The sequence below is a fragment of the Tachyglossus aculeatus genome, chromosome 9, assembly GCF_015852505.1.
Source record: "Tachyglossus aculeatus isolate mTacAcu1 chromosome 9, mTacAcu1.pri, whole genome shotgun sequence".
NCBI lineage: Eukaryota > Metazoa > Chordata > Mammalia > Monotremata > Tachyglossidae > Tachyglossus > Tachyglossus aculeatus.
The window spans coordinates 49,046,765-49,064,541 of NC_052074.1; the positions used below are offsets into that span (position 1 = coordinate 49,046,765).

General features: G+C 38.5%; 1 protein-coding gene across 5 annotated transcripts in view; it reads left to right on the top strand.

Moving 5' to 3' along the window:
• SLC4A10 (solute carrier family 4 member 10) overlaps positions 1-17,777 on the top strand; it is a 223,203-nt gene that overhangs the window by 70,209 nt on the left and 135,217 nt on the right. For 2 of the 5 annotated variants that reach the window (XM_038750969.1, XM_038750971.1), the window contains exon 1: positions 534-793. The exons of the other annotated variants lie outside the window; for them this stretch is intronic. In XM_038750969.1, the coding sequence (XP_038606897.1) occupies positions 713-793 (81 nt within the window). In that variant the 5' untranslated portion in view covers positions 534-712. Of the gene's footprint in view, positions 1-533; positions 794-17,777 lie in introns of those variants that run through there. 5 annotated transcript variants of the gene reach the window in all.

Sequence of the window (17,777 nt, forward strand, 5' to 3'; positions counted from 1 at the left end):
ATAACAAAGGAAATTAGATATATTTTTAAAAATAATGAACTGGAAAGACATTGAAATGCTTTTGTGATTACATAGGTTCCAAGGATGATAGTAATGACTCGTGAGTTTGGATATGTGCATGATGTGTGTGATTTAGGTTAAGTTTCCTTTAAATCACAGAGTTGATGTTCCCTGTTAAATCACCCTTCTGAAGCTTCCTTATGCAGTGAAAAAAACCGTGATAATCTGGAATTTACATTTCATTCCATCCTGGTCTCTTGCAGTGTAAATTTTAGTTGCACAAGCTAAACCTTATTATATACATATATATATATATATATATATATATATATATATATATATATATATTTTAACTGACCAGGATTAAACTCACTCAGTGATGGCAAGCTTAGCTTCATAGTAATTCAAGTGGAAAAACTGAAGGATGTGGCTGGCTCTCTGTTTGGATGATGCAGAATTGCTTAAAGCAGTAAAGCTTACTGTTTTCAGACAGCACTAGCAGCATCAGCAATACAACTGTGTCAGCCTCCCTGAATACTGGATGTTTGTAATATCACAAGGGCAACGCTACACCACATTTAAGATTTCCTATCTTTATTTGTTAATGGCTTCAAGCAGAAACTGATGGACGGATGTGCTGTTGGTGCTTTCTTTACTAGCCCCGAAGATGCTGAAAGATAGATGTCTGTGATGTTCTTTTGTAAGGCAGGAAATGCAATCTTTGGGGGGTTCTGGAAATAAAAAGGTCATGCATTCTGGAACGAGTGAACCATTCCAGGCTCTAAGTAATCAGGTATGACCTCATGGTTTATACTGGTATTATTCTAACGTAGGTTTTGTCTTTTCAGTTAAAATGTGTTATCCAGTGTAATTGTTTATGGTTGGACTTGCTATGGGATTTTCAGGAAAGAGTATTTACAGTAACTGACACATAAATAGAGCATTATATATTTTGGAAATGTTTGTTTTCAGGTTGCATGGGAGGAAAACAGAATTTTTCTATATGAATTTAAATGCAGGCTTTAGAGACTACATGGATTTTTCCAGATAAACCTAGCTACAGCCAGGCTGCAGCTTTAATTTAGAATGAAATGGCAATGAAAATCGATCAAGCTGAAAAAGATATGTTATAAAGGACTGTTTTATATGCAGAGATGTACTGCAGAGACTCATCTAATCATCTTGGTCATTTTGAGGGGGGTTTCATTTTATGGAGATTACAAAAGTAAAGATTCAAGCCCAGTAACCAAAGTTTGATAAGCTGATGTCCTCCTTTCATTAGCGTCTAGTTTGTGTTAAAATCCTCAAATATAGCTTGTAATAACCAAGTGGTTTTAACAGTTTTATATTCTGAAAGTGTAATTCTATAACATAGGTTTCTATCCATCATCACACCCATTGAAGCATCGTAGCTATGGGCATCTGTCAATGTAGAGACTTGCTAGGGCAGTATTTTTAGACAGAGATTATGGATCCTGTTTTCAAAACAAGAAGGTTTGTGGCATTATTGCATTTTTAATTCTTAAGAGTCTGTAATTATTGAATGTGATATGCTGGGTACATGTATTAAAATAGAAAATACAGATGTCCCCAAAAAGGCATTATTCATTATGTCAATTAAAAATGACTTGAAACTATGTGATTTACTTTTAAATAATTTTTTACCTGTATTGCTTGAAACCGTTCTAAACATCTCATTAGCAACCTATCTTTGTGGGGTCATATTTGAATAAGATGGTATACATGCGTTGAGACTTAAATAATGAAAATAGTACATTTTTATTGCCCTTAAGTATTGCACGTAATTACAGTCTGATTCTTATAATTGTCAGAATTGAATACCATTGATTAAAACTTTCCTGATCAAGAAAAATAGAATGGGCACTATCCGAGCAAAATGTTTTTCACATCAGGGTAAAGATCTGCCTTGTTTTATTTGCATTATGGTTTTATTATGATTTGTACTTCTGGATTGAAAATACATTTGGATTTATTTTTGTGAATGGCCAGAGTAGAAATCTGAAGCACTTGTGGTATAGTATAGTGAAATTATTCAGGTTAAGAAGGTTATTTTGTCATTTTTAATTAAAACACATTGAAAAAAATTCTACTCATTGATTTTGGATATAAATTATAGATTGCTCAGTCTACTTATCCAGCTTACATTCTTATTAATAGGGAAGATTGCCATATTCTTAAGCTTGATTAGTTTTGGAGTGATTTGAATATACCTTTCAGTTGCTATAAACCTGTTAATCTGTTAGAGTTTATTTGCAGTATTTTGGAGTATTAGTCACTATGAGTACATTCTGTTTCTTGGCATTGCTCCGAAATTCCTGCAAGTATTGGTTTTCTGGTATATTGATATATTTTCAGAGTATTTGTGACCTTCTCAGGAATACCACATCATCCAAGGTTCCCTGTTATTTTTTCCAACAGTAATTACACAAGGGATACAGCAATAATTTTGTAAGGTGGAAAGGAAAATTTATGATAAGTCCTTCATTTGCTTTATGAATATGAGGTAAGGCCTGTGCCATGTCCTTTGTAAGCATTATTATAGTGAATTGCTAAAGTAAAGGACAGCAGTAGGTAGACATTTAAAAATTATTGTTCATCTTGCCTCATCTGATGTAAAGTGACTATGACCTTTTTAAATACTGAAACCTGAATAAAACATTACCAGAATAATAGTCTGTTTTGGTTTTAATGGCCGCTTCAGTGGATATTGCGTAGTATACTGTCAGATTGTAATTATATTATAGTCATGTACCCGGTGATAGTCCGTGGCAAATACTGGACTGGATCTCATCTTAGGAAGTAACAGTGCTATTGATCTTGGCAAATGCTCTTATTTTGGGTTCAAAGTTCAACATGGAGTCAGGAAAATATGCCTAAAAACAGATGTTCAGGTTTAGGAATAGTAGCATATAATTTCATCCATCTTTTTTCCAGTGAAAATGAATTGGAAAATGATTTTGCTATTTAAGTGCCTACTCTGTGCCACGCTCTGTACTAAATGCTGGGGTGGATACAAGCTAATCAGGTTGGTCCCTGACAGTCCCTGTCCCACGTAGGGAAAGCATCCCTTAGTTTGGATGGAGAATTGCACACAGGCTATCTCAACTGTTCCCATGGAGGGTTTTGGATTTTAAAGAGACAATGGTTAGACAAAATTATTACAATTCTTAAAAATAAATTCCCCATTCAATTTAGCATTAGACCAAAAGATTTGGTTAAATCTGAAAGGCTACCATGCCCTTGGAAAGTAATTGGTCCTCTTTGTCCAGCTACTGATGCCTTCCAGTATCAGATGTATTGTCACTAGGATGTTGGAATAGTGGAAAAGTCTGGTGGAAACTTTGAGGGTTAATAAAAAGAAAAATTAAGTTACCTATTTACAGAAATATCTTAAGCTTTGATTATGATTTCATCTTTACAGCTATTTTTGTTTTGAAAGACTCCTAAACATTAAAAACACTTCTGTATTAGTGTCTGCATCTTCAGCCATGGTGTGTTGCATAAGGGCTTAGTTCCCAAGTGGAGGGAGAGAAAACCAAAATGCCTAGAGTAGATTATAATCCATCTCTTTATAGATATCAACTAAGAATATTAATTGAGAACACACTGGGTGCAGAGCATGTTCAAGATTATGTATAGCACTGTAGTAACACAAATGTAATTCCTAGAATCATAATATGCCCCTAATCCTATGGTCCTTTCAAGCCCTTATATCAATAAATTTTTTGGACGTAACATTCAACTCATATGCTAGTAAGGCACTGGTGTGCGCCTTGCAATTTAGGCAGAAATACTGGCAAATACATTAACATTTTTACGGTTAATCACTATACTCAAGAAATGATGAGCATGACAATTCTTGAAGTTTCATAGAAATGGGAAAGGTCAAAAGAGAGTAAACAAACTGGTCAGAGGGGACTGTGAGGTGGAGAAGATACCAAATGAGAACAGTCTATAAAGCTTCAGACTCTAATCTGGAAAAAGAAAGACTAAGTGGATTGTGAACAAAATAAAAAAAAAAAAACCCAAAGGGCATAGGCTGCATCTATATGGAGTTATTTTCCATATTCCACACCTTTTTAGTACAATCCTCAAACACTTATTACAATGTTCTGCACACAGGAGCTCACTAAATACAGTTCATTGATCTGAAAAGATATGCCCTAAAGCTAGAATGTGGTAGGTTCAGAAAAATAATGATAGACCCTACATCTGAAATGGCAAATATATAAAATTTGTGCCCCTTTTCCTCAGCTCCCCCCAACCATCTCCCTGACTTGCTCCCTTTGCTCTACTGCCCTCGCTGCCCCACGGCACTTATGTATACATACATACATGAGAAGCAGCGTGGCTCAGTGGAAAGAGCGTGGGCTTTGGAGAAGAGTAGAGCATGCCATGTAGGTCATTGGCTCAAACGTCGGCCCCACCACTTGTCAGCTGTGTGACTTTGGGCAAGTCACTTAACTTCTCTGGGCCTCAGTTCCCTCATCTATAAAATAGGAATTAAAACTGTGAGCCCCACGTGGGACAACTAGATCGCCTTGTAACCTCCCCAGCACTTAGAACAGTGCTTTGCACATAATAAGCACTTAATAAATGCCATTATTATTATTATCTATAATTCTATTTTCATCAATGCCTGTTTACTTTTGTTGAATATATATATAATTCTATTTATTTATCTCGATGCTATTGATGCCTGTTTACTTGTTTTGATGTCTGTCTCCTTCTAGACTGTAAGCCTGTTGTGGGCAGGGATTGTCTCTATTGCTGAATTGTACTTTCCAAGTGCTTAGTAAAGTGCTCTGCACACAGTAAGCACTCAATAAATACGATTGATTGAATGAATGAATGAATGAACATCAAATGCTAAGATGGTCCCTGAACTACTGGGGTTTTTCAAAGAAGGTTATGTTTCCAATCACTTAATGATGCTTATTGAGAGTCTACTGTCAACTAACTACCCCATGTGGATCTGGTATTCTTTTGGAGGGGACTTAGAGGAGTTAAATTGAGCACAATAGTAGGATTTATTGATACCAGATAAAAGTATCTTTTAACTCAATCAGTTGAGAATTTATATCTCAGTCTTCCCAAAAAAACTCTGGTACAAGAAGCCTTCCATTGACTCTGATCTCAGTTGGGCCTGATTCAATTTGATTGTATTTATTCAATTGCATTTATTGAGCATTTACTGTTTACTAAGCACTTGGGAGTGTACAATATAACAATAAACATATGATGAAATACAATGCTAGTAATATTATTTGTTACTTATGTGCCAAGCACTGTGCTAAGCATTAGGTTAGAAACAATGCACTCAAATCAGACATAAAGCCTAGCCCAACAGGGGAAGGGAGAATGGATATTTTATCACCATTTTACGGATGTGGAAACTGAGATATAAAGAACTTAAGTGCCTTGTGCTAGGTCACATAGCAGGCAAGTGGCAGAGCTGGAATTAGAATCCAGGTCTCTTGGCTACCAGTCTTGGCTTTTTCCAGTAGGCCAATCTCTTTCCCTAAATTCTCTGGAAATCTAGGAATAAGTTTTTTGGGTTTTTGTTTTTGTGCGGGAGGGGTGGGGGAGAAAACATATTGAGAGAATGAAAATGATTAAAACATACTAGTTGCTATTTTTCCCACCTAGCCCTCTGCAAAAAGTTTGTTTTACCAACCAAAAGGCCTCAGGCAATAAATATCCTATTTTTCTTAGCCTCCTTCAATAATTGAAGCTTTCTCGCTTACACCTCCACCGGATCTTTCTCTTATTTCAGCTAGAGTTTCTTATGGAAACTTCATTTTGGAAAATAGAAATTAAATGAAATCTGATCACTTAACTCTTGGATTACTATTGAGAGTTTACATAATTACAAGCCATATCCAGGTGGGGAATCAGAAGAGACAGTCTAATCAGATTTGAGAGGGCTCCCCTCAAGAAATGGAAAGCGGGGAGGTGAGAAGGAAGAAGAGATTGATGGGAAGGAAGAGGGAAATGATATAGAGCAAAGTTATTTCATTGTCTAAACTTTTTACCCTTGGGATAAATGAAAGAATAATGAGCAGTGAAGTATCAGATGTGCCTTTTGTGAAATTATAGGTAGAACAGTACTTCCTGCAGAAAAATTCAGTTAGTTTGCCTGGTAGAGATACTGCATCAATTTCTAACAAAGTGTACTTTCTTGTCAGCTGTTGCTGGCATGTGTTGCATGATTAGGCATTATAGTTCCCATTGTCTAATGTTCAATTTTGTTTTGGTATTTCATTAATTTAATTTAGCTGTCAGCTTTGTTTGCCTGTGCAATTCAACCATTGATTTCAATAGGATTTAATAGAATGAAGAAATGGGGAATTCTACTTGTAGAAGCAGATTGGAACACTTGTTGGCCTTATGCGAGAGTAGTAGAATCCTTATTAATGTAGTGGGTTATGTTTGCTATCTCTGTGTCAACAGTGAGTGGTATTTTGGGTCCTTTAATCAGTAGTTTTCAAGTCTTGGTCCAGATCCTTGTCATTCCTCCTTGATCTCCATACTTGTTTTCTGATCACAAAGGCCCCTAAAATGACAGGCATCATCCGACTTCCCTGACCAATGCCCTGACCAGGGGACTAAGCTTGTAAGAAGCTCTTTGTAGACTTCCTTTGGGAGGAACAGTCACATTTTTTACAAGTGAGCATCTGCTGGGGTGTCACTGGAAACATGGCTCCCAGGAGACATTTAAGATTTATAAATTGGGAGGAAAAACATGACCTACAGAGACCTTTTCTCTGAAGGAGAAAAGGGGATGATTGAGGATGCAGGTGTGTATGGAACATAATCTACCTGGCTGTATAAAATTACAGTCCCTTCCAGAGATTCCAGAACACCCTGAGGTATAATCAGATATGATGCCCTGGGGCTATAGTTTGGCAGTAGGGACTTCAGAGACCCAGAGATGCCTGATGCTGGATCCTGTAAGACTCCCGGGCCTATGAGGGCCCATGCAAGTTCAGATGGCACTGTGGACAGGCTGATTCTTTCCATTCCAGGTGAATGAGAAAGGACCCTTATCTAGTCCCTATGCTGAGACCTTGTTGACTTTAGAGTAATCTCACTACAGTCAGGGAATTTGTCTACCAACTCTGTTACATTGTTTTCACTCCAGTGCTTAGTACATTACTGTATTCCCAGTAAGGGCTCAATAAATAAAATGGATTGATTTATAATTAAATTACAGTTTTTGTGTAACATTGTATTTCTTTCTGCAATAGTTGGTGAGCTTATGTGTTAGTGAAATTAAGAGGCTCTGTTGTTATGGTTGCCAAAATTTCACAGGCTTTAGGTTGTCGCCTTGAGTTGATGGGTAAGTTTGGTCTAAGCACAAATTCTGGCAGCACTTCAAACAACTTGCCCGGGGCTCAGGATGTCCCCGTGCCTTTCCAAGGAGCCCCTCAGACTAATAGTAGGCTCTCTCAATACCCGTGCAGACCTCATTGGCCTTATGTACTGGGGTGGTCTCTTGAGACTTCAAGGAGTTGAAGATGGCAGCTTTCCTTAGCCATAAGACACGTTGAGAGTTCTTCATCTTTGGCCATGTGTCCCAGTGAGTGAAACCATTTAAGAGCTCTATAGTGAGGAGTTAACTAGAGTGTTATCCCACATTACATGAGAATCATATCCCTACCACATGTCTCCCCATAAAGCTAGGTCCTTCAGGCAGAGTAGGCAAGATCTCTAATATAGTCTACCATTGTACCCCTTTCCCTTTCAGTAGGTGTTGTTTTGCTAATTTTTACCCCCTAACCCTTTCCAAATAGCCATTTTTCCTTGCTAATCTGCAAAAAGATTTTTGTTGGTGTGGCAGTTTTGATCACTGAGCACATATTTCCCTAGATCATTATCATCATAGATATTTTGTACATTCTTTCTGGAACTAAACATTTATACTATTTTTAAGGAAGAAAAGACCCTGGTGAGCCCTTTATATGTTCTCCCACAATTCTGAGGCCAGTTGAGGTCTTCAGACACCTTGGTTATTGGAGCACCACAAACTCAGTCATCAAGGAATTTGTGCTCACTCCTAAATTCTTGCCCTGCTGGCTTTGTACTAAGTGCTTAGCCATCACTGACTTAAGTGGGAGGTCAAGAGTGTATGGTGGTTGAGCCTGCATTGGTGAAGTGATGTAATACCAAAGCTTTCAAAGCCTCACTGGGTCATAAAGTGCTGTAATCAGTCTTGCTTAGATTGTTAAATCTTCTGTGAGGCAATTTTGAAAACTTGGAGTTTAAAATCAGGGCACTCCTACCCCTAAATCATGTTCATGGGCTCCTAAACCCAATGTCCTTAAGCTGTAGAAGAAGATGGTAGGAAGCAAAATAATTTGAAGCTCTGCAGAAAAAGCAGTCTAGAGAATCTAGGGAAGCAGTGTGGCCTAGAGGATAAAGCCTGGGCCTGGGCTTAGGACCCAGGGGACCTGGATTCTAATCCCAACTCTGCCACTTGCCTGCTGTGTGACCTTGGAAAAATCATTTAATTTTTCTGTGCTTCAATTTCCTCAACTACAAAATGGGGATTTAATACCAGATTTCTTTCCTACTAAGACTGTGTGCCCCATCTGAGACAGGGACTATATCTGGCCTAATTGACTTCTTTCTTTCCCAGTTCTCAGAACAGCGCTTGACACTTAGTAAACACTTAACAAATACCATTAAAAATATGCAGAGGCCTGTGGAGAATTAAAATGTAAATATTCTTTTTTTAAAATGGTAGTTAAGTGCTTACTCTGTGCTTGGCGCTGTATTAAGCACTGGGGTAGATACAATTCATTCAGATTGGACACAGTCCATGACCCACACAGTTTTAGTCCTCATTTTACAGATGAGGTAACTGAGAAACAGAGAAGTGAAGTGTCTTGCCCAAACTCTACAGCAGGCAAGTGCTGGAGCTGGCACTAGAACTCAGGTCCTTTTGACTCTGAGGCCTGAGCATTGTCCACTAGGCCATGCTGCTTCTCAACATCATTAAATCTTGACAGTTTTAACATGGCCTACCAAATATTTGGAACTTTTAAAGCCTTAGAAGGTATCTATTCTGTCTCCTGCCTAATTGTCATTGAACCACAGAGTAGATTGCTCATGTGCACACCTTACAGTTATCGAGGTGAAGAGGGTAAAGCAGCAATTTGTTATTCATATAAGGTTGAACAGAAATAATCTGCTGCCAAAACAGTCTTTGGGGTTAAGCCAGTTTTCAACCCAACAATGTTTTTTTTATTGTGACCCAGCATGGTCTTTTAGGACAGGTTTATGCTGCATGCTCCCTTGTGTTGGCATCTTGATTAATCTATGGTTCTTGACTGGGAGGTGATGTCTCGGTGGGGATGGAAGAGAAGGTAACAATTCTGCACTCTCCAGCCTTCACTTCTGCTACCTGGACAAAGGGAGATTTCCTTGAGGCCTCCCAGAGTGGCAGTGAAGGGAGCAGAGGCAAATGAAGGTGAAAAAGCCTGGAACGCCAGTTTGCAACCTGGGTGAAATGCTAGAGTGAACTTTCCCAAGTGTGTTTGGTAGAGAAGCAGTGTGTTCGAATGGAAAGAGCGTGGGCCTGGGGAGTCCGACAACCTGGATTCTAATCCTGGACCTATCGCTTGCCTGCTATGACCGACCATAGGCAAGTCATTTAACTATTCTATGCCTCAGTTTCCTCATTTGTAAATGGGGATTCAGTACCTAGTCTCCCTCTTACTTAGAATGTGAGTCCTGGATGGAACAGTGACTGTTTGACCTGATCAACCTGCATCTAGCCCAGGGCTTAGTACAATGCTTGTCAAATACCACGGTCATTTTTCCTGGAGCATTTAGAAGTTTGTGTGTTCCTAAAAGAAAATTGCATTTTCAAAGACCTAACACTGCCAGCCCTAAAATGATGCTGTGTCACGGTACCCCAAATAGAAATATGGACAAAGTGGAAATTTCATCTGGAACAACCAGTTGATATAATTTCACTTACTAATGTAGGCTAGTTGGGTGCTGGTTGAAATAAAGCCCTGGAGATGAACCACAATTCAGAAGCCTGAGTGGCGTGGCCTGAAAGATTTTTTTGTCACAACTTCACCTGAGGAAAAGTGGAGATGTCTTTCTTGTGAACAAACTCCTTGCAGCCTGGGTCCTGAATCTTTCCAGTCTGGAACGGTATTCATTCATTCAATTGTATTTATTGAGCGCTTGCTGTGTGCAGAGCACTGTACTAAGCGCTTGGAAAGTACAAGTTGGGACCACATAGAGACGGTCCCTACCCAACAATGGGCTCACAGTAGAGAAGGGGGAGACAGACAACAAAACAGGTACCAGTGGAGACGTCATCCAAATTTGCTCTTGATGTTATTTTCATAGACTGTAAGCTCCTTGTACTGAGGGATTCATTCATTAAATTGTATTTATTGAATGCTTACTGTGTGCGCTGTACTCCTTGCACTTACTTGAGTGCTCTGCCTATAGTAAGTGCTCAATGTATACCATTGATTGATACAAAGGATGTCACTCCCCAATTCTTACTAGTTTAGTTTTTATTCTTAAATTTGTAAAAAAAATGACACATTTGCTTTGCATAATTAAATGAACCCGGTAGTCAGTAGCCACTTTCCAAGATTGATACCTTAGAAATGAAGGCAGCCAATACTAATGAGAGCACATATGGAGGGAGAAAGTGTGAATTTTTTACCTGGCAACTTTAGATAAATTGTATTTTAAATGCATTAATTCACATGCACAAAATCAAGTTAAGAAATCCCATATTTTAAATATTTAATGGATGAGGTGGATGCATTTAGTGTTAAATAAGTGAAGAGAAATTTAGAATTAAGGTTCTCTTACTCTTGCATAAATCGCACATGTAAAATATAATACAATTTCAAATCATACTTGCAAATTGTGAAAGCTTGCTCGGTATGTTAATTACCTTGCTATGGAAAGCTTAGTCTCTATTTGGAATGATGAGCATACATTTTGAATATTAACAGTATATCAAAATGTTTTTCATTTAATTTCTTTGGTTTTTTTCATCTTCAAATGAAGGGAAATTAGGTTGGGTACAACAAATCACAAAATGAAAACCCTGCACATAGCCATCTGTTCATGAAGTGAAATAATTTCAAAATATTAGCACAGAATTTTTCATTGATCTATATGTCTGAAATTTTCTGTCATGATTACAGGTGTATTTAGCACTTAGAAATGTTCAAAATTCCTTGGTTTTTTATTTCAATAACTTACATTAATCAAAACTGAAGGCTGCCCATTTCCTTAATAGAGTGAAAATTTTTATCTGGCTTCATTTTAATCAAATATAGCTCTCCATTCTCCTATAAGACAAAATTGGGAAATATTTGTCCCCAGATCAACTGAGATAAAGACCTCAGTCAAGTGTGGAAGGAAGTGAGAAAAAACATCAGCCTAAAAACTTTTCAGTTTTATGAATAAGTGAAATTGTATTACTTGGTGGGAGTTTGTATATTTTTCAGTCTTCAACTTGGAAGATTGTAGCTTAAATGATACCAGCAGCATACAATTAAAACAATAAAAGTGTGTGTTTAGGCCATATTTTACCACATTTTGGGCTGTTTTGAAAGGCCCATTTGGTCATGAATTCTCTTGATTTTTTTTGTAACAGTATCTGCTTCATTGATTTAGCTGTATGCCAATTGTGGAATGTCACCACAAATGCCCTTCTTTCAAAGAAAATGGTAAGGATTGAAGATATTTTAATGTCATAATTGCAGCTAGTTGAAAACTTGATTCATGTGATTTGAATTCCTGTGATGAGAAAGAGATGATTACACTCCTCCCTGGTAGGACAAACTCCAGACTGTAAAATAGAATATTTCCTCCAGTTTATCCAGGTGGTTGGGTTAAGTGCTGTGAGTGATGAACTCTTTTAAGGTGTCTGTTTTTGTGGCTGGTGGCTAATAGTTGAGTCTGAAAATAAAACTGAATATTTTATGTGGTGGGAAATTATTTTCTGTATGAAACCCTAGATTTGCAGCACCCATCATATAACCACATAGTGTCTAATAATAAATTACAAAACATTTGGGATGGAATGATTCAGAAATGTTTGTATAATTTTGAAGATTTCTAACACCAGAAGTGCAGGCCCGTGTTCGGTGAGTAACTTGTTTGTTTTAGACTGTGCTAGCTCAAGGACACTTCAAAGGGCAGAGCTGAGCACGGCAGCCATAAGTGTTTTCTCTGTTCCTGCTGTGTGATGCCTATCTTAAAAGAAAAAAGCAGCTTTTTGGTCCTTTTATTCTAGTCATCTTGCAAGCATCTAGGAAATATGTAGCAAATTCTGGTGTTTCTCATGTCAGTTATTGTAGTTTTCTATTTCTTAGTTCTGATTTATGTAAATTCAAAATCGAATGTAAAATACATTTACCATAATGAACAGAACTCAAGCAAGATAAAATGATCCTTGCATATGAAAAGGTTGGGATTACATTGATACTGAGCTTTATATTTTTGTTCCAGATTTGATGAGAGGAGGGCTGGAATATGCATAATCAGTTGGAGTTATAGAAAGGGTGATCTTCCCACCCAATCCGTGCTCCTTAATAAACCCTGGTTGCCAGCAAAAACCAACAGGGGAGAATGTGTTAGAGGCTTGAAGGTGCATGCAGTTGCTTCAGAGCTACCTGATTTTCTCATATACAAAAATTACACTAACTGAATAAATATGTTGTTCATTTTGGTAGGTTAATTAGGTGTTAGAGCAAGAATGTTTTTATGCAGCACCCTCTGCCATTAATGCTTACTGGAATTCAACACTGTAAAGCTTCATCATGGCAGAAGGCTGAGATCCAGATGGCATTTTGAGACTTAGGGTGCTTGATCATTTAGAAAAGCAAAAAAAAAAAAAAAAAAAAGAAAAAAGGAAAAAAAATCTTATGGAGTGAAACCATATTATTTTAATGATTATTTTGTTTAGGAAACAGCAGGGGGCTTCTCTGCATAATTTGTAATGACAAATTTTGCCCTTTGTACCAGAAAGATTGGGTAAAATAGGGAAGACTTGTATGGTGAAATAAATATCAATAAAAATGGTGATAAACTTGACATTCTCTTTGATCATAAGTCAAGTTGAATGGACAGTACTAAATTTAGGAAAGGTTTAGGGGATGCAGACTTAAAGTGAACATTAATTTGAAGCAGTTCCAAACCCAAAGTGCCTGGCAATTGCTCTTTTCCAAGTGGGTCCTTATTTAAATTGATCAGACTAAGAATTGAATGTCTATTTCTGGCAAGCAGGAAATTAATGGGAAAGGCTTGCAAAGGCCAAAATATAGGGAGTGAGTTTATCTTGTGGGCAGAGAAGGTGCAAGTATTATGATGAAGGGGAAAGGGATGTTTGTTCTTTTTGTGTGTAATGCTAAGGTGTAAAGTATAGAAACACTAGTTCACAGGCTTACATTTGGAGAAACTCCATTTCAAAACTATCTTCCTTACCTTATAAAAATTTAGTTTTGCAAAATGGCATGTTTTATTTACCTTAGAACCCAAAACAACAACAAAAAAATGTTTGTAGTACCTTAACATTTGTGAGCATTTTCATATGTACAGGAACAAACTAAAAGTGAGGGAGGATACCATAATGGGAAAATGCTAGGTTATTTTAGAAAAATAAGCCATTTTTATTATATGTATATATACCACAATCTCATAATCTTTGCCAAAAAGAATGGGAATAATGGCTCTTGTTGCATGCTACTAGTTTACATAACTGAATAGTCAGTTTTATTCTGGAAATCCTAAAAAGGACTGTGGCCTCATACTTCTATTCTCCACTTCCAACCTCTCGTTGCTTCCTGCACCATTTACTGACGGGAGAAGCAGTGTGGCGTAATAGAAAAAGTATGGGCCTAGGATTCAGAGGACCTGGGTTCTAATCCCAGCTTCACTACATGTTTGCTCTGTGACCTTGAGCAGGTCACCTAACTTCTCCATGCCTCAGTTTCCTCATCTGTGAAAAGGGGATTAAGACTGTGAGCCTCATGTGGGACATGAACTGTGTCCAACCTGATTAGCTTTTATCTACTGCAGTGCTTAGAATAATACCTGGCACATTGTAAGCATTTAATACTTACCACAAAACAAACTGTTGGGATCATGAAAAGGGTACTTCATGGGCACAGGAAAGAGCACTGTATCTCCTCTATATCTCTCCAAATGGTAGAGAAGCCCAGGGTTAGAATATCAGACTTAAGGTGTCCACAAAATTCTGCTTGTGCTTTGAGAAATTACCTACAGCCTACTGTCTGCCCTATTCTCACCCCACCTCTCACCTTCTTCCTCAGCTCCCACCCTCCCAGACTCTTACTTTATATGTATAAACAATTTATATGCTTTTATTTGTTCAGCTACTTCATCTGGACATCTATGCTAGATGTTATTTCCTTGTTCTTTCTCCTGCACCTACTATTTGTAAATAATTTATGCTTGCCTTTATCCCTAATATATTGTAAGATCCTTGAAAGCAGAGAACAAGTATCTCTCTTCTGGTGCGTAGTATGGTGCACGGATTCATTCAGTGTCATTGATTATCTGTATTTCTGACTTTTAAAGTGTCCTGTGAGCACTTTGACTATTAACAAGTACTATATCATGAACCAGAGACTTATTTCTTATGTAGGTTTTAAGGTGTCTGCAAGAGAGAGCTCTCTGATTCAAAATACCAAAGGTGCTTTGATCACACATATATACCCTTTGTTTTGGGGAGGTAGGTTAATTGTGTTTTCTCTTTAGATTTTACAGGTTCCTATAAAAACAAAGCAAAAGCCTTTTCACGTACTGATTCGGTGATATAGTAATTCTAGGAGTTAGGTAATGTGACCATCCACTTTCCCTTGTGATGGAAGATATGATAGAGAAAGCAGTTTGCTATTTGTGGTGGTTTAACTCCCACTTGTAAAATGGAAGGATTTAAATGAACTGGCTTCCAAAAGTTGTAGGAATTCCATCATGTAGAGATGAGGGCAAGGAGTAATCCATTTACCCCTCACCCCTTCCCCCAACACACCCCAAAAATTGAGCTGGATCATGTGGGTTACCCAATTTTGCTATTGTTCTGGGCTGAACAATCATTTCGCACTGTCCAGAAGTTCGATTTCAGTGAAGCTAAAATTGTGGCTGGGGCAGCATGGGCACCCAGTGCTCTTTCAATTTGGCTATTCCCCCCCCGCCCCCCCTCCGCTAACACACATAGACCATCTCCATGCAATTATTCTTGGACTGTTTGTGAGTATATTTATGTGAGTTGTGGGTATATGTGGTGAGAGAAATCTGTGGGGATTGTCAACTATATAGATAGGGCTGGAGAAATGGGGGGATAAGAGGAAAGGAGCAATGAGAGAATCAGAAAGGGGAAAGGACTGGGAAGAGGAAGATATACCAGGTCGTGATGGGTCAAAAGGAAGGCAGAGACATCCGAAGAGGTGGAACATTTTTGAACATCCCATGACTGTTTCCACTCTTCTCAGCTGTAGCATACCAATTCCTCGCAATAACCTTTCCTCACCAAATTCTGTCCATGGTACTGAATTCCAGGGCAAGAAAGACTTTCTTTGTCTGGCAGGAAGTTTTCTTTCAAAGGCTGATTTGAAACCCTGTTCTCTATCCTGAAAACCTTTTATTGTACATCCTTCCCTTACAATGTGTAAGCTTTAAGATGGCAGTAGCCTAGCCCAGTGGATATAGCTGAGTGATTGCTGGGGAATTCTTTCTCACCCCCTCTGCTCACCCCCTATTCATCGCTCTTTCCTTTCCTTATAAAATGAAGAAAACACCTCCTCCACTTTCCCAGGGCTTACTTTATTTGCAGGGTATTCCCAGACTGAGCCAGAGAAGCTCCAGGAAGTCAAGGTTTCAATCCTGCCTTATCCTTGTTATTACTTCTAATTTCCATGGCAACAGTCTTAAGAAGCTTGGCTGTTGATTCCAAAATGGTATTATTGGACTATTCTAGCTAGGGAGGCAGCATGTATTAGAATCCAAAATTCTTTCTCTATGAGATGGAAATTGGACACACTCTGAATAGTCCCAAAGTAGGATCCACATTCGCCATCCCAAGGAAGTCAAGATTTCAAAAACTCCAGCCAGAACCAGTTGAGAGTTGTCGGAGGGCTTCAGTGATCATGGACAAACCAGATTCCAAAACAATAATGATCAAAGTCGGGATTTGATCAGTACCCTAAATTGAAAAGAATAGCCTTAGGCATAAATACATAAGGGCAAGAGGAAGCTAGTGATTTGATAAGAATTGGAGTACTGATAACTGGGGAACTCTTGTTGGAGGAGGGCTTCGAGGTTAATGTGGTTTGTTAGAGCAGGAAGCTGGAGTGAACAGTTCTGGACACCAACTGTATCCCCTCCAGAAATTTCCCTACTGACTTAGAATAAGTGCCCTAACCATTATCCTCTTATTTGATTGCTTTTTATTCAACTCAAGTCTCCACTAGATTGCCCTATAAATTGATCAAAAGTTCAGCTTGTTTAGTTTGTTTAGTTCTGGCATATTTCTTATTGGCTCTGGTTTAGGGTTTTTTTTATTTACAATGTTAACACTCAACAGTTCTTGCCTTCTGTCCTCACTACCCCTACTCTTTCTTCAAGGCCCTTTATCAGTGACATTTACTGAGCACCTGCCATGTGAGAGGCCATGGGAACCTACAGCAAAATTAAAGATACGATCACTGTCCTAAAAGAGATTACAGTCAATAGGAACACATAAATTGAGGACTTTCCAATATACCATTATAAAGGCTGACAAACACTATAAAAGAAGTGAATGATAAGATTGGCAAATAAATACAGGCTGGCAAGGTGGAATAGGATGGCAAACGGGAAAGATGGGAGGTGTGGGACACTACCAACTACCCCGTGTTACCTGTGGACAGTGTTTTAGGGTGTCCTACAGAGCCTAGATCTTTTTATGTAGTATTAATGGTATATATTGAGTACCTACTATGTGCTAAGCCCTACCAATAATTCAAGATAACAGATCAGACATGGTCCTTGCCCCACAAGGGGTTCTAATCTAAACAGAGAAAGGCAGGCAGATAGAACAGGAGAATGAACCACCAAGAGAGGCAATAAATTACAAATGCAACAGACCTAGACAACAAACAATGTAATGCTAAACGGGAAAGCATCATAGGAAGGAGCAGTGGTCAGGCTTCTGCCAGTCCAGGCAACAGTGTGAAACTACAGCAGCCTCCCCACCATGCCAATGTTTGTATGACAGTCTGATTGTTCTTGCCCGAAGCTGGAAAGTGCTCTGGGCCCCAGGGGACCCCCAGGGAGACCCCAGTGGACACCAGAATACTGATGGCATGGAGATTTTAGGTCGCATGCAGTCAGCTGGTGCCACCCCTCCCTTCCCAGGGTAGGTGGAGCTTCTGAACTGTGATGGACAGCAGAAGCTGGCGCAAAACCAATCAAAATGTTAACAAAGGGGCTGCACCCTAATTCCATCCTCCAGAAACAATCTGTCACATACAATACTCATACCTCATGCTAGGGCTGAATCTATTTTTCTGAGAAGCTGAGAGGAAGAAAACGTGGTCACGACCTATAAGCAAATGTGATTTTAATCTGGAAGGCAGGAGAAAATTTATTAGGACTCAAGTGAAATAAGTGATCGCAGGCCCTTGGAATTGGAACAGAAAGCCATTGTTTCAAAACGTAAAACATTCTTTCCTTTCATTCACCCTTTCCCCTTTGAAGTT